At 44.7% G+C, this 17,089-nt stretch overlaps 1 protein-coding gene across 2 annotated transcripts in view; it reads right to left on the bottom strand.

The window, feature by feature from the left end:
- ADD2 (adducin 2) overlaps positions 1–17,089 on the bottom strand; it is a 117,662-nt gene that overhangs the window by 29,776 nt on the left and 70,797 nt on the right. For both annotated transcript variants that reach the window (XM_070476452.1, XM_070476445.1), the window contains 5 exons: positions 10,565–10,716; positions 10,051–10,131; positions 6,741–6,890; positions 5,436–5,579; positions 3,465–3,563 (listed from right to left, as the gene is read on the bottom strand). In XM_070476452.1, coding sequence (XP_070332553.1) covers positions 3,465–3,563; positions 5,436–5,579; positions 6,741–6,890; positions 10,051–10,131; positions 10,565–10,716 — 626 coding nt within the window. The remainder of the gene's footprint in view (positions 1–3,464; positions 3,564–5,435; positions 5,580–6,740; positions 6,891–10,050; positions 10,132–10,564; positions 10,717–17,089) is intronic.

Genomic DNA, 17,089 nt, shown 5'->3' with positions numbered 1-17,089 from the left:
GCCTGCAATGCAGGAGACTCCAGTTCGATTCCTGGGTCAGGAAGATCCCCTGGAGAAGGGACAGGACACCCACGCCAGTATTCTTGGGCTTTCCTGGTGGCTCAGATGGTAAAGAATCCGCCTGTAATGCAGGAGACCTGGGTTTGAGTCCTGGGCTGGGAAGATCCCCTGGAGGAGGGCATGGAAACTCTCTCCAGTGTTCTTGTCTGGAGAATCCCCATGGATAGAGGAGCCTGGGAGGCTACAGTCCGTAGCATCACAAAGAGTCAGACACGACTCAGCACGGCATCAAGACCCTGGTGTTCTGATTAATATCTGTTATCTCCTGTAAACCTGTGCTATGGGGGAACAGCTCTGATTATTTAAACTTTCAGTGTTCCAGTTTTTATGTCAGTTATTGTTTTATTGAAGATGGAAGAAATCGATGTAGCCTGATGAGAAACCCAGGCTGATGAAGCCCTGAGGATCCTGGACATACTCCAGAGAGTATTAGAGTCACTAGTGTAACATACAGCCCCATGAGACTTACTGGAGGTCAGCCAGGCTTCAGTGATCCCCAACACTCTGTGAAGAGGAAGAAGTAAGAACAAGCATTTTCCACACCCTCTTCATCCAAGGCATGTGTCCCATAGAAGCCTCCAGTTTTAGCTTAAAAAGATAACTCCACACTCTGCAAGTATAGACACCTAGAGGCCATTTATTCCATACTCTCACAAAAAATAAGAGTCCTTATGTAATATTCCTAGAAGTTGTCAGCTCCATGCTTGAAGAGGCAGCCTAAAGTAGTATTGTCCAAATGTTAGAAGGGTTACAATGAGATGATAGAGATTACATTGAGTTGAAATCTACCTTTTTATTATGTTCATTCACTGGTCCCTCTACTGCCCTGTTTTCTAATTCTGAAGTCCCTGAGGCTTCTGAGGCTGAGCATATGGGAATACACTCTCAAAGATAGCGAATCCTAGCTGGTTGATCAATTACCACATTCATCCTGGACTCCTACCTGGTCAAGGCAGGCTTTAGCCCTGGGACCCTGAAACCTTGACTTGAAGTGCCAGCTCCCTGGGGAGAGGCCCCAGCCTGTCAGCTGACCTTTCCCACCAGCTTTTACTGCCCTGAGAAGCAGTGCAATGTAGTGTTTAAGACACAGAACTTGAGTACCAGGCTGCCTGAGTCTGGATCCTGGCTCTGCCACCAGGATTACTGGCAAAGTTACTTGCCGTGTAACTTTGAGCAGCTATTTACCCTCCCTATAAAATGCAAATATTATATTTACCTTATGAGGTTTATTTAAGGTATTCCTAAAGCTCTTAGAACAGCACCTGGTGCATAAAGAGCGCCATAGAAACACTTATGATAAACAAATTCTGAGGCTTCACCACGGAACACTGAGAAGCAGTACCCTGGGGACTGGTCATTTGTGGAGGAGGAGGGAACTGCCCACTTCCTTGCAAGAGCTGCCTCCTCCCACCTCCCTCTTCCCCTATGCGTTTCCATGGCAATGGGTAGCAGATGGAGAGTTGCCTGAGCTTCTTCTCATCTGCCCGTAAGCAGAGCAGGTAGCTGCCTCTCTGAACAGAGGATGACCCAGTTTCCTGGAACCCCAAATGGATGGAAAGCAAAGAGAAGGCTGTCCCCAGGAGAGGGGAACAGGCTCTTAGCCTTGAACTACTGAAATGACCACAGACACATTTGCTTCTTTGCCAAGGTCATTGAGGGAGAAAATTGGTCCCACGATGCAAGCAGAACTCCAGGGCAGCTCATCCATCTGGAAACGTCCCTTTCAGGGGCTGCAGTCCCAACAGCTCTGCAGGCTGCCGGGACCTGGTCTCTTCTGAGCCTTCATCCACCCACACCCTTCATCTATCTCTCCTGTTTTTCTTCTACTCCTTCCAGTTCATTTCTCCCTCTAGAAGCCTTCCTGTTCCACTCACTGAAAAAAGACACTGGAGCCTTTCTTGGGGTTATCTGCCCCATTGCCTGATGCACTTTATAAAAGTCACATCGAACCAGTCCCAACTGAAAAGAACGTGAGCAGGCAGGGCCAAGAGGAGCAGCAGGGGCTGCCCAGGAGAGTGGCGGGCAGCTGGCCCTTCATCTAGCCGAAGGTCCAGCTAGATGGCTTTCTTCCCTTTGGTTAAATAGCACAGGAGCCCTTTCTGAGGATCTAGAGCCTATGGAGGCGTACTCTATCCATTCATTTTTAGGGCTAGGCTATCTTTGCAAGGAGATAAGGCTTTATTGTGAGCTATTTTCTCATAGAAGCCTCCTTCTGCAGAAAAATGGGAAACTCTTCAGAGTTCAGATGTGGAGAAGAGAAAGTGGGCTTATCAGAAGCTCTGCCGGGTTCTAACATCATCCAGGGGTCAGAGTTCAGGGCCAGCATCATTGGATGGGGGGAGGGGTCATCTCTTCATCACTGTCCTCTCAACTTATCCTTTAAAAACCACTGAGAAAGGTCCCACTTGTACACCCTCCACTAGTGATGCTTTGGGGATTACTTCCATTCTTCCTGCATAGCAACTAACAGAAGGATGAGCGGTCTTCCTGGGACACTGCTCTGCGCAGACCTGCCAGGAGAGGGCAGACGGGCCACCACAAGGGCTGCAAAAGCGCTGACTCACCCTGGAGCAGCTGGCCTGCCCTGTCAATTGAGTCCTGAAAATACCACCAGCAACACCTCTCCTTGTCTGAGAGGCCATCCTCACAAGGTCTCTATAGACCCAGTTCTACAGTTGAGGAAGCAGGAAATGGAGGCCTGCAGGGGGCAAGTCCCTGACCCAAGGGCACAGAACCCAGGGCTGGGAAGGATGGAGCCCAGTCAGTTGTGCAAGTATCCCCCTACTCACCTCTGATGGCTTGCTGCGCTGGAAGCAGCATATGCTTGGCTTATCCAACACCATCTTATTTAATAAAACTGCAGGATGAGTGTTTTCCTATTGCTTCTCCACCCACCCTCTATCTCATCCTTTACCAGTTAGGAGGACCACCAGAGGCTCCCTGGACTTCACCCTGGGGCTTCTCTGGTACCAGGCCTGCCATGCCAACACTCCACCTGGGCCTTCTCTCCATTTCTCTTTCTGGACTGGACCACATTCAGGGTCGTTGCAAACTACCCTCCTCCAAGCAAAGAAAAGCAGACCTACCTGGGTGGTGTTTGTGAGGGGACACCCCAGGTAACACAGGAGCATGGGACAGACCTCCCACTGTCCTACTGATGTGCCCAGGCATCTTCCTGCCCTCAACACTGACCCCCAAGAGTTGGGTGCTGGCTGTTGGACAAGGGTGATACAAAATTTTAAAGCTACAAAACTAAGTGTGAAACTTTAGAAGACTAAGGCAGAGAAACAGGGTGAAGCTCCATTTAACGTCTCCTTAAGTCACAGCTCATGGGGCCACCACCATTACCCCTTGGCCCCTGTCGGAGCCCCTCCTGGGCCCACTGTCCAGAGGAACGTGCTTACCTGTATCTCACACGCAGCCTGTAGGTGGAAGATCTTATAAAATGCCTCCTCCACAGTATCACCCAGAGCAACCACTCCATGGTTTCTTAGCACCAGGATCTGTACAGGAGCAAACAGCCAATTGAAACTTTCAGCCTTCTAAACTTCAATTAAGAGGGAAAGATTTTTCATTTTATTCAGATCAGTTTCCATATCCCATCCTGAAACACCTGCCCCCTAGTTCCTCACTCACTCTCCCTATGCAAAAACCCAGTGCTACCCCCATGAGTTTTAATATCCACCCAAAAGAATGCTTAAGGTATATACCCGAAGAAACGGAAGATGCTTTTTAAAACTGAGACTGAATAACTTGGTGGATTTCTTCGGGCAAGGCTTGGGTTTTTAGGCCCTGCGAGCTTAGAAGTCTGAAAAATGAATGGTTATGTTAAAGTGAATAAGTGTGTTTGCTGTTAAATACAAGGGTCCAACTTGTCCCCTGTAACTGGGTTGACTTGTGAGTCACATCCAAGGGAGTGATCCCCAAGAGGTGACCCTGCAGACAAAGGTGAGTTGGGTCACCTCTCCGGCCCCTAGGCTTCTTCCCCATGAACTCTGTGGGGCCTGGCAGCTCTAAGATCCTACAGTTCCATGAAAGAGGCCATAGCAACCTTCTACTCTATCTCATTAGAGGAAATAAAAGCTTAAAGAAATTGAAAGTCTCCCAGCTAATTAGGGGCAGAGTTGGAACCAGAACCCAGGTTGTCCCTGATGATGCAGTGTTTCTGACTCAGCCAGGGGCAGGCAGATCTAAAAGGGGGAAAACAGAAATCAATTCACACCAAAGTCCCGGTGCACCCTCCCTTCTTGGTTGGTTTAATCCTGAAGGATGCTGTGAGTAATACCCAGGTGACACCCACCTGGGGGCTGGGACACAATCCAAGCATCAGATCCATCCTTCCATTACCTGGGCTGAGGCCCAGTGGCCTAGTCCTCACACCTGTTCTTGCTGAAAACAGCTGGAGTTTTTTTTTCCTCTTAAGAGCCACAGAGATGGGAAGAGACTATGACTCTCGCTCACAAAAGATTTTACAGATAGCGAACGCCCCCGGTCTTTTTGTAGCATTTCAGGGTTGTAAACATCACCCCTCTCCTGGCTCTGCTCATGAGGTCTCAGAGGATGTCAGGAGAGGGTAGCAGGGATTTCTGCTCCATGTTAGAGATGGGAAGACAGGGACTCCCAAATGGGAGATGACTCCAGCAGCAGCAAGGAAGGGGGCAAAGCACCTATCAAGCCAGGCTTGGCTCTGAAACTTCCCCTTCTAAGCTCACCAGCCCTGATTATGTGCTGTTATAAAATAGATCTTCAGACTTAAATCAAGCAATAATAATGAGATTCTGTTCTGTCAAGTTAGAAAAAAAAAAGGGATAACACTCAAGTTTGAGGAAACTATAGAAAAACAGCATTCTCATACATGCTAGCCTTGTCTGGACAAGAGGGCAGTTTGTTACTATGTGGTAATAAGTTAAACTATGCATCCTTTAGAAATTTATCCTAAGGAAACCATCCCAGGCAAACACAAAGATGCAGCAGAAGGAATTTTCATCATAGAATTGTTTATATTAAAGGAAAATTTGGGGAGAAAAATCTTTTCTATGTCCAACCATAGAGGACTGTTCAGGTAAATGACGGCACAGCCATTCATTTGGTGACATGTAATTTAAAATAGTGATTAGAAAGTATTTTAATAACTTACAGAGGAGTTGACTGTATATTGCTAAGGGGAAAGAAGAGTTTTACAATCCAGTTTTGTAAATCTACGTGAATAGATATGGGAGTGTGCATCAAAATCGAAGGGTAGGGTGAAAGATTATTTCCTTTCTTTTGTTGCTCTTGTTTATCTGCAACTTTTTCCAAAGAATATTTATCCCTTTTGTGATGTGGGTTTTTGACAACCCCTCCCAGAGCATCTTCTTAGAACAGCTGAGCCGAACCTTGCAGGTGGGTCCAAGGCACTTCTGCAGGTTGATCCGATCAGCTTCCTGCTCCATCTCACCATTGAAGTCATAATATGCCATGTCCCCCACCAGCAGGGCGTCATGGGACACGGGCAGGAGGCCCCACTTCATGGCTGATACCTTCAGTGGGATAAGGAGTGGTTAGCGCAGCAACTCCACCCCCACCACCCCCAACCCCTGCCCCTCTGTCATAGTCCCCTCTCCTCAGATGGCCAGTCAAGCTCTACCTGGGGACAGGCAGCAGTGAAGCAGGGTCCAGGGGCCAGGGGGTGGCTTGGGAGGGACCTTCACCCTTGGCTGCAGTAACAGCCACAACTCTTCGCTAACAGGGAGGCCCATTGAATAGCTCCCATTTTTCTAGCAATGGGGCAATGCAAGTGCCAGGAAAGATGATTAAAATCCAGGCTGTAACCACCATGTGCCAACCCTTGGCCTTTATTAAAATCAAGGAACGTGGAGAGATTGGGAGAGCCTCTCACCTTCCTTCAGTCATCTTGCCCCTCACATCAGCCCCAGCTCTGCAGAGATGCATACTTGGCACAAATACATCACGTAGCCTCAGTCTAACTTTTGGAAGGTCTGAGCGCTTGTAAACCAGTGTGATTTTGCAGAGAAAAATCACAAGTCAGTGGCAGGTCTGCTCTGCCCATGTAGGTGTGTGGCCAGGGGATTGGTAAGTTGGGGACTGGGTATCCGCTCGTTCCAGATGCACTGCAGCACCTCAGGTAGACACAGAGAAATGTCCAGAGACCCTCAAGGGACAGCCTGCTCCTTGACGGTCTTCCCTCTGTTCTCTCCCCGTTCTCTTTGCTCCTGCCCCAGCTCTCAGCCCATCCCGTATTGTGAAAGTGGACACAGTGCAGGTTCCCACCATCTGATCTCATAGCAAGATCTGTCCATGCCAGAGCCTGGGCTAGGGGGCAGGTGCCAGCCTGACCTAAGCAGAGGCTCAGAAGGTGGCATCACCCGGGCGAGTGGGGCCAGTTTGCGTATGCAGCAGTTGGGGGACACAGGGGGGCCAACAGTACACACCTTCACCTTATCTCCCCTCACCGAGACTTCCACAGTCAGAAAAAATGGAGAGGAGGAGATTCCCATATCAGGTGTCCCTCCTCACCTTGGCCTGAGTTCCAGGGAATCTTTCCAGAACTGCATTAAATGGTGAGTTTGCTCCTAGCTTGCGGGGGCTTACGTCTCCCCTTGGGAAGACTCTCAGAGAGACATGTGCCATGGGTCTGCTGCCACGGGGGCTGAAATGCTGGCTGAAGAGCTGACACTCACCGCTGCCGTGGCTGGAGTGTGCAGGTGGATGATGCAACGCACGTCGGGTCTGGCAGCGTAGATGGCCGAGTGCAGGCAGAAGCCCGTGGTGTCCACAGGGAAGCAGCTACTGCCCTTCTCCACCACCTCTCCCAGGATGTTCACTTTGATCTGGGCCACGGTAGGGGTGAGGAGGAAGAGAGACTTCTGACCACTAGAAGGCAGAGACCTCTCACTCCCCTCCCTGCAGGTGGGCCAGGCATATGCCCACCCACCAGCGTCTACTCTCCACCACACCACGGGCAATGGATGTGCTTGGTGGTGGTGTCGGGGGAAGAGTTCCTGCCCACAGGGTGAGCACACAGGCTACTGGGAAACAATGGCGATTTTAATTCAACACAAAAACTGCAAGAGTTTCTCAAACTTCACTATGCGTAAGGATTACCTGGAGATCCTATCAAAATGCAGATTCGAATTTGATAGGCCAAGAACTCAGCCTGGGAGTCTGCATTTCCAAAAAGAGTCCAGTGATACCCCTGCTGTTGGTCCATGGACCACAGTTTGAGTATCAAGGTGCAAGGAGAGAGTCATTCACAGAATTCTCCAAACAGATAGGATGAGTCTTTAATCCCAGTGGAAATAGGAGAGCAGAGAAGCCTTCCCAGAGGAAGTAGCATCTAAACTGAGCCTTTTTCTTTTTTTCCAGCTTATTATTTTGAAAAAATTTAATCACACACAAAAGTAAAGAGGATAGTATGATGAACATCCATTTACCAGTCACCCAAAAGCTAGGTCTTAAAAGACAAATGAGAGAGCAGTCCCTGGTCTTATAATCTGCTTTTGACTCCAAGGGGTTGTGGGTGTTACAGTGAAAACACATGCATGCCTGTGCATGTATGCACGCATGCACGCGCACACACACAACTTCTGGCAGCCGTTGCTGGCCTGGCACACAGCTAAGCCATAGCACTTCCTGCTTAACATAAACAATCTCACAGAACATCATCATCAGAGAAGACCACTTTTGACTGTGACACAGAAGACAAAAGCTACTCCTTAATCATGTCTAAACAAAGGCAAAAATAAGTTTGCACAAATGCAAAAATGACCAACACAAAGGATCATAAGAGACTACTACAAGCAACTATTAATATATGCCAATAAAATGGACAACCTGGGAGAAATGGTCAAATTCGTAGAGCTGAACAACCTTCTAAGACTGAACCAGGAAGAAACAGAAAATATCAATCGATCAATCACAAGTACTGAAACTGAAACTATGATTAAAAACTTCCAACAAACAAAAGTCCAAGAACAGGTGGCTTCACATGTGAATTCTATCAAACATTTAGAGAAGAGTTAATACCTATCTTTCTGAAACTCTTCCAAAAAAACTGCAGAGGAACGAACACTCCCAAACTCATTCTATGAGGCCACCATCATCATGATAACAAAACCACAAAAATATATCACAAAAAAAGAAAATCACAGATCAATATCACTGATGAATATGAATACAGATGGAAGAATTCTCAACAAAATACTAGCAAACTGAATCCAACAACACATTAAAAGGACCATACAGACAGAGGATGAGATGGTCGGAGGCATCACCAATGAAATGGACATGAATTTGGGCAAACTCTGGGAGACAGTGAGGGACAGGCAAGTCTGGTGTGCTGCAGTCCTTAGCATTGCAAAGAGTTGGACATGACTTGGTGACTGAACAACACACCATGATCAAGTGGGATTTATCCCAGGAATACAAGGATGGTTCAATATATGAAAACTAATCAGTATGATACAACACATTAACAAAGTGAAGAATAAAAACCATATGATCATCTCAGTAGATGACCAAGACTTCCTCCTTACTGCACCAATAGTAGCTCTGGCCTCATTCTGTGCCCCCCTCCCCCTACCTAGAACTGCCCCCGGGCAGACAGTGCACCATACAACACCTCCTCGTGTGTGTTAGTCGCTCAGTCGTGTCCAGCTCTTTGCGATCCAACAAACTGTAGCCCACCAGGCTTCCCTGTCCATGGGGTTCTCCAGGCAAGAATACTGGAATGGATTGCCATTCCCTTCTCCAGAGGATTTTCCCAACCCAGGGATTGAACCCTGGGATCCTGCATTGCAGGCAGATTCTTTACCGCTCGAGCTATAGGGAAGTCCCCAACACCTCCTTCTTAGGTTCCAAATCACTCAACACAACCCTAACCCTGAAACAGGCCTCTCCAGACACCCTTAGGCTGAAAACACCTCCTGCTCCATGAGCAGTCTCCCAGAAGCTGGTAGGTAGTTAATTTAGCCTAACTTACTGACTAGAGGTGTTTGCTGGACATTAGCAGGCTAGATTTTTCCTTTCTAAAAATCATGACAGCTTTGGCTCTTAAAACTGCAGCACAGGGAGAGGCCGAATGCAGCACACAGGGAAGTTCCACACACACCTACCACACCCAGCCCAGGGGCCCAGGCAGGCAAGTGGTACCAAAGCAAGGAACATGCCACTGACAACACTAGTTCCAGCAGAAGCATAAGGTGGTCAACAAACCCTCACTTACAAAATGCTATTTTAAGTGAATTTTACAGGATGAACATGACTTTCAAGTGGCCTGACCCATGAAAGTGGCAGCAACCCTGCCATCTCAGGAACTTAAACTTGCAAGGGTCTGATGCAGACACTGGTTTCCCTTCAGCCCAGCCTCCCAACCTCCTCGGCTGGGTGGCCCGCTCAGACTTCCCTCTCTGCGATGAGCTCTCTCTGCTCTCATGTGTTCCTTATCTCAGCCTTGGATATGTGACCTGTTGTCACGCAAGAATCTCTACAGCGTAACAGGACAGTTACTGTCCCATGCAGTGCCTTTGTCCAGTGAGAAAACAGTCCCCCACCTCTTGAGGACAGCTCCAGGGCCATAGGGTGTGTGGGTACTGCCATCGTGCAAATTTGAAAACTCAGCCCAGAAAGGGGACCCAGAAGCTCTCTCTCACAGCACTACAAGAGCCTTACATTGCTTTGGGACAAAGCACAGGCTATTGTTCTTTTGTATCCCTGAGCCAGGAAGGCTTCCTGACTCCCAGCCTTTGAAGTCCAGTCCTGGGCTCATCTTTCCTTCCCTCTCCCTCCTAGAGTGCTTTCTGCCTTCTCCTCACATTTGGTCTCTTGGTCACATCATGCTCTGTGCACAGTTTGTTTTGGTGTCCACATGACTTCTCTCTCCCACCAGGTTGCAAACTGCATGAAGGGCAAGATGGCAGTGGCTAGCGTGGAGCAAAGATGGTACTGTCATTTCAACAAGAAATTGGTAGTGAGATGTCACACTGTACTTACCAGGCTGGAGGCTGTGACTTCGCTGCAAGAGACTCCCTTAGGGCTGATCAGGAAGTGGTCCTGCTCCTTGCTGACTCTCAGCTGGAGGAAAGACATGTGTTCCCAGTGGTGAGGAGGGAGAGGAGCCATTTCCAATATACTGTGCTTGAATCACCTTTACCCCTGAATCCACTGCATACAAATCTCCCCCCACCCCAAGAACACTTACTTCCTCCTGACTCATGAGAGATGAAGAAGACTCAGCCTTTATTTGGAGTCAGGGAAATGGAGCTATAAGAGGAATCTCCCAGTGGTCAAGGGTGGCCCTAGAAATAGGATCCAGGAATTCCTGGCTCCACATCCAGAGAAGTGCCCACAGGGCTGGTTGTCTATTGCAGGGAGCCACAGTGGCCAGAAACCTTGGAAGAGCTCACGGCCAGCAGTGTCACAGCCACGCCAAGGGTCAGGAGGTCTCCCTCTGGATTTGGTGGGGGCCACAGGCAGAGCCCCACCCAAGCCCAGATGCTGTCCTTACCGTCACGTAGGTGTCGCTCAGCTGGGCCCAGCCATACAGGTCCAGGAGGCGGTAGACACTGCTGATCTTGCACCGCATGAGCCGCTCCCCCTTGGCCAGGTTCAAGGAGTCGGCTGTGTGGAGGTCATTGATGGGCGTCATCATGGAGAAGTCTGAAGGGGGACAGGGCGGCTTTCAGGTCAGGAGCTTACGTCTGCGCTCTCCTGCCTTGCCCCCACCCTCTCCAAATTCTCCGGGGTGCTACATCCATACACGAGACTCCCGTGGGCAGGAAATTCAACATACTTTGACCCTGACTCCAGAGGAGAAAACCATCCGCAGAATGGATAGTTGTGCCCAAGAAAGTCCTCTGCTCCCTTAGAGAAGAAAGGCATTGCTTTGGGTCAAAACCCATGGCCAGACTCAAGGCCACAAATGAAAGGTTCTCAGCTCAAGCTGACTATAAAAAAGAGATAGACATTGCATAAAAGCAAAAATAAATTTCTGAGTGGAAACATGGGTACATTTTAAGAGTTATTGTTAATGAAGAAGTTACTAAGCATTATCCTATTGTTTTAACTAACTTTTTCTCTGATTTGGAAAAGGGCGAACAGAAACCCAAGTCAACCAGGAGGTAACATGCAGTCGCTTGGTTCTTTATGGCTCTTTCTGGGAATTTGGTAATATGGAAATGAACCTAGAGAGTCTGATAGTCTAGTCTTCTACTAGAAGTAGAGTTTGATAGTCTTATACTTCTACTAGATAGTCTCAGGGCACCCAAAAGGTCTAGTCTGTCCCGTGAACCATGCTGACCGCTGCCTGCATGCCTTGGGAAGCCAGAAGAGGGGATCTGAGCCCCAGCCCTCCAATTAATAAGTGTCTAGGAAACAATAAAAGAATCAATAGGAAAGGGTCCTGGCTTAAAATGATGTCTGGCTGGGAGCCTCCTGATGCTGCCTTCCCCAGCATCCCACTAAAACCTTTAATGGGATGCTGCCTTCCCCAGCATCCCACTAAAACCTTTAATGGATGAAAATGCTCTTCGGAAGCTTCCACCATCACTGCAAACCTCACTGTCACACCACATGATGTATGTCCTGCATCAGGTTTGCCATTGGTTGAAATGATAAGGTCTGTGAATATGAAGGTGGACTGAGAGCATAAAGCAAGCAGAGCAAGCCTCAAACACGCCATGTCAGGAGGATGCCCCCAAAGGGCTTGGGCCCACCAGCGGTGGTAGGCCTCTAGGGCATGGGTCCAGTACAGGAAGGTGACAGGGATATAAGTGGTCCAAAGACCTGGCTGAACTGGCAAGAAAAACAGCAACAAAATCTCAAAATTAAGTATTTCTATTTCAAGCTGAGTAGTCAAGGATCCTTGCCTCCTTTCTAGTTCCCCAGACAAGTATTTGCCCCTGGCAGCAAGAAGGGAGGCACATCAAAAGCATACGGCCTCCAAGCAAAGCTGGAGATAGGGGGAGGCTGTTGTTGGGAGAGTTCTTTGAACCTTTCTTTCAGAAATAACTGTGGAGTCCCCAGAGATGATCAGGAAGCCAGAAGAAGTCTGAAAACACTTGCTATCACGTCTTCTGTGTCCTGTATCCCTTACAAGTCCCCCTCCCCAACCCTGTGGGGCTTCCCATGAGGACTACCCACCCACAGGCCCAGAAGAGACCAGAGGGCTCCACAGGAGTCCCCGGTCCTCTGTCCTCAGGGTCTTCTTGGAAAAGATGCTTATTCTGATCAGCCTCACCAAGTGAAGATCTAACTGGGCCATTATTTCAAAGTACCTAAGAAAACACCAAGATGAAAATCCACCAAACCCCCAGAAAGCTACCTACACAATCTACAGGAGAAAAAAAAGGAAACAAACAAAACCCTAAGGTGAATGGAGCTGAACAAAGAACAACCTCTCTGGGCTTGGACTCATGACACCTGGAATTTTCCTTCTCCACATTCCCTGACTCAATTACCGTGGCATGCACCAATCAGATTTTCAGGCATCCAATAGTTTTCCTGGCAGATGCCGATCAGTAAAGCAATGGAAATGCTGGTCAGCCCTATTTCTTTCCAGAGGAAGAGTGTAAGATCAGAGATATGAAAATGATGAGCAAGAATTTGATAGACATGGGACAAAGACCAGAAGCCCTGGCATCTAAGCATATAAGTAGTCAGTACTGATACAATAGAAGAAAGAATTTTGAGTTGAAAAAAAACACGTACGTGTGTGTGTGTGTGTGTGTGTGTAAACTATAAGGACTTACTACCTTCCATCAAAAGAAAAATAACCCACAATTAAATGCTTTCTGACAACATTTCTGAAATATGAGGGTAAGGGGGAAATTCCACGAGCATCTAGGAAAAAAAAGGTTACCAACAAAGGAACGAATAACAGATTGTTTTAGATTTCTCTGTTATAGCAACAGGTGCCAAAAGACAATACTATAGGAGATTTGCAAAAACAAACACTAAAAGTGACACAAAGCAGGTAAAAATAAAGAGAGCATCAAAAGTAGCCCAGCCAACTATAAACAAAAAATAAACAGAGGTCATAATATGATCAAAGTAGAAGCCAAGGAAAATAATACTCTTTTGGACAAAAAGAGCCATTTTGTAGGTCATTTTATATGGAGTAAAAGCATAATCCATAATGGAGCTATAGCTATAAAAACATTTATGCTTTGAAAAACATTTTATCAAGATATACAAAGCAAAAGCGGTCATAAATACAGAGAAATGAACAGAAATCAAATATAGTGGGAGACAACACAACATTAATTTTTATAAAATCAAAAATGATAAATGAAGATATAAATTAAATACTATGCCCCAGGGAAAGAGTCTACATCCATGTATCATTTAAATATGATATTAAGCCACAAAAAAAATCTCATAAATCCCCAACACAGACAATAAGTAGGCTACATTTTCTAAATGTAATGCAATAAAACTAGACATTATCAATAAACCTTTAAAAGAATACAAATTCTACCACTAACAAATGAGAAAGCATACTCCCAGAGGGTGCTTATTTTATTTTAGAATAAAAATAAAGCCAAAACAGCAACTGCAAGCCACCTAGAAATTAACAATAAAGAAAATTCTACATGTCAAAATTTATGGGACAAGATCAAATTTATACTCAGAAAAAAAAGTCATAGCCTTAAATATCTTTATTATTGTATTAAATATGAAAATAAATCAAATCAATTTTATTCTATTGTAGAAAAATATAAAGACTAAAATAAACCAAAGATATGGAAAAGAATTGACGAGTATAAAAACAAAATCAATGAATCAGAATACAAGGAAATTAGAAGAACCAATATGTAAATCCAAGAACTGGCTTATGTGAGAAGATCTATGAATAAACCAGTCTCTGGATTTGCCAAAGGAGGAAGCAGAGATACATAGCACCAGGAATGAGAATGGGATGTCATATCTACAGCAGAAAGTTTAAATGATAAAAATGATATTGTAAATCACACTGGTAGTTTTTAAAGCCATGTGAAATGAATTGTTTTATGTAAATATGACCAAAATTTACTCAAGAAGCAGAAAAACAAAATTTTAAAGAACTTTAGATGAAACAGAAAAAAATATGTTATCCAAGTATTTCAGATCTGGATAGCTTAACAAGTGAATAATAAGTCTTCAAAGAGCAGAGACTTCCTACCTAATTTTTTTTGCTCCATTAGGGCAAAGAAGTGGAGAAGGAAATGGCAACCCACTCCAGTATTCTTGCCTGGAGAATCCCATGGACAGGGGAGCCTGGCGGGCTACAGTCCACGGGCTCACAGAGTTGGACACGAATGAGTGACTGAGCCGCGGCAGGGCAAAGAAGAGGGTGGGGATCACCCTGATTCATCTTAGGAAATTGTAGCCTTCTACCAGTACTAAACAAAGGCTGCCCCAGAAGTTAACTGCTTTTCATCATGGGTAACTACGGATGTAAAAATTAATAAAATTCCAGCAAATCAAATCCAGAAGAGTAATCTTAAAAGACTGCATCAAAATCACAAATGATTTATTTCAGGAATGAAAAGAGTTCAATATTCAGAAATCTGTTAATATAATTCACCCACATCAAGGAAAGAAACATCAATAAATACCAAAATTGCATTTTATAAAATTCAATACCCATTTCTGAGAAAAACCCATATTGAACCAGAATACAAAGATATTTTCTCAACATGATAAAGAATAATTATCTCAAACTCTTGTGGTAAAAGAATTACCATTAAAGTCAGAAAAAAGACAAAGATGATTACTCTCTGATCTATTATTAAACATTGCTCTGAGAGTTGTAATGGATGCAATGAGAAAACTGGAAAAATAAGCCAAAGGGTAAAATGTTGAAGAATGCAAAATGACTACGTGATCTCTTCCTATATACAAAACCCAAAAGAATTCATTGAGAAAATATAGAATTTAAGAGCTTAATAAGAGATTAGTCTTTATATATACATATATATATATAAAACTCCAATGGTATGTAATATATCTATAACTCCAATGATATATATATATAAATATATATAATGTATATAAACACAATATACATAAATACACACACATTTATATATATATAACTCCAGTGATTTCCCTAGGTGACAGCTATAACCAGAAAAATATCTGAATGGAGAATCACTTAAAATGACAAATTACATAAAATTTCCAGAATAAATTTAACAAGAAATTAGTGTCAATGTATGTCAAAAACCACCACAATATTGTACTTATCTTCCAATTAAAATAAATAAAAAAGAAATTAGCAAGCACTACATAAAATTGGGAAAGGAGTATGTCAAGGCTGTATATTGTCACCCTGCTTATTTAACTTATATACAGCGTACATCATGAGAAATGCTGGACTGGATGAAGCACAAGCTGGAATCAAGATTGCCAAGAGTTATGTCAATAACCTCAGATGTGCAGATGACACCACTCTTATAGCAGAAAGTGAAGAACTAAAGAGCCTCTTGATGAAAGTGAGAGAGGAGAGTAAAAAAGTTGGCTTAAAGCTCAACATTCAGAAAAAAAAGATCATGGCACCTGGTCCCATCACTTCATGGGAAATAGATGGGGAAGCAGTGGAAACGGAGAGACTTTATTTTGGGGGGCTCCAAAATCACTGCAGATGTGCAGCCATGAAATTAAAAGATGCTTGCTCCTTGCAAGAAAAGCTATGACAAACCTAGACAGCATATTAAAAAGCAGAGACATTACTTTGCCAACAAAGGTCCATCTAGTCAAAGCTATGGTTCTTCCAGTAGTCATGTATGGATGTGAGAGTTGGACTATAAAGAAAGCTGAGCGCTGAAGAATTGATGCTTTTGAACTGTGGTGTTGGAGAAGACTCTTGAGAGTCCCTTGGACAGCAAGGAGACCCAACCTGTCCATCCTAAAGGAAATCAGTCCTGAATATTCACTGGAAGGACTGATGCTGAAGCTGAAGCTCCAATACTTTGGCCACCTGATGAGAAGAACTGACTCATTTAAAAAGACCCTGATGCTGGGAAAGATTAAAGGCAGGAAGAGAAGGGGACGACAGAGAACGAGATGGTTGGATGGCATCAACAGCTCAATGGACATGAGTTCGAGTAAGCTCCGAGAGTTGATGATGGACAGGGAAGCCTGGCATGCCTCAGTTCATGGGGTTGCAAAGAGTCAGACACAACTGAATGATTGAATTGAACTGAACATAAAAATAGCTACTATCTTTTCTGACGGACATTAAAGAATTAAATAATAGAAGACATATCATTTCTGAAAAGATTTAAAATTCATTCATGCAGATATTTTGTAAGCACCTGTTACATGCCAGCTACTTTTCTAAGTTCAGGATACTACTCTAACAGTGAACAAAACATACAAATATCCTTTCCCCAATGGAGCTTACATTCTAATATAAAATTGAACATTTATAAAGTCTCCACCAAATTAATCTATTCATTTAATGCAACCCCATTCAAAATCCCAGAAGGAATATTTTTGAGGTGAATGAAGAGACTTGACAAAATACTTCTAAAGTTATTTTAAAGAATCAACTTGTATGATGGCTGAGAAAAATTGCAAATGAATAATTAAAAGTATTTTATTGGATGATAAAACATAGGAAAGGTGTTTCTAAGCATACAATCAAAAGCAGACAACACAAAAGAAAATAATAGATTCAACTCCATGGAAATTATTCTACAACACAAAAATATCATGAAAAAATTAAGAAGCAAAGGAGACACTGGAAAAAATCTGCAGTGTATTTGATAGGGAGTAGAGAAATAGCCTTACTTTATGAAGATTTTTAAATCTGTAAAAAAAGAATATGCGTGCTCAGTTGTGTCTGACTCTTCGCTTCACCATGAACTATAGGCCATTAGGCTCCTCTGTCCACAGGATAGTCCAGGCAAGAATACTGGAGTGGGTTGCCATTTCCTCCTCCAGGGGATCTTCTCAATCCAGGGATCAAACCCTCATCTGCTATGTCTCCTGTATTGCAGGCAGATTCTTTACTGCTGAGTCACCAGAAAAGCTCAAGAAAAGAATG

The sequence above is a fragment of the Odocoileus virginianus genome, chromosome 2 (genome assembly GCF_023699985.2).
Source record: "Odocoileus virginianus isolate 20LAN1187 ecotype Illinois chromosome 2, Ovbor_1.2, whole genome shotgun sequence".
NCBI lineage: Eukaryota > Metazoa > Chordata > Mammalia > Artiodactyla > Cervidae > Odocoileus > Odocoileus virginianus.
This window is presented reverse-complemented; position numbering and strand designations above follow the sequence as displayed.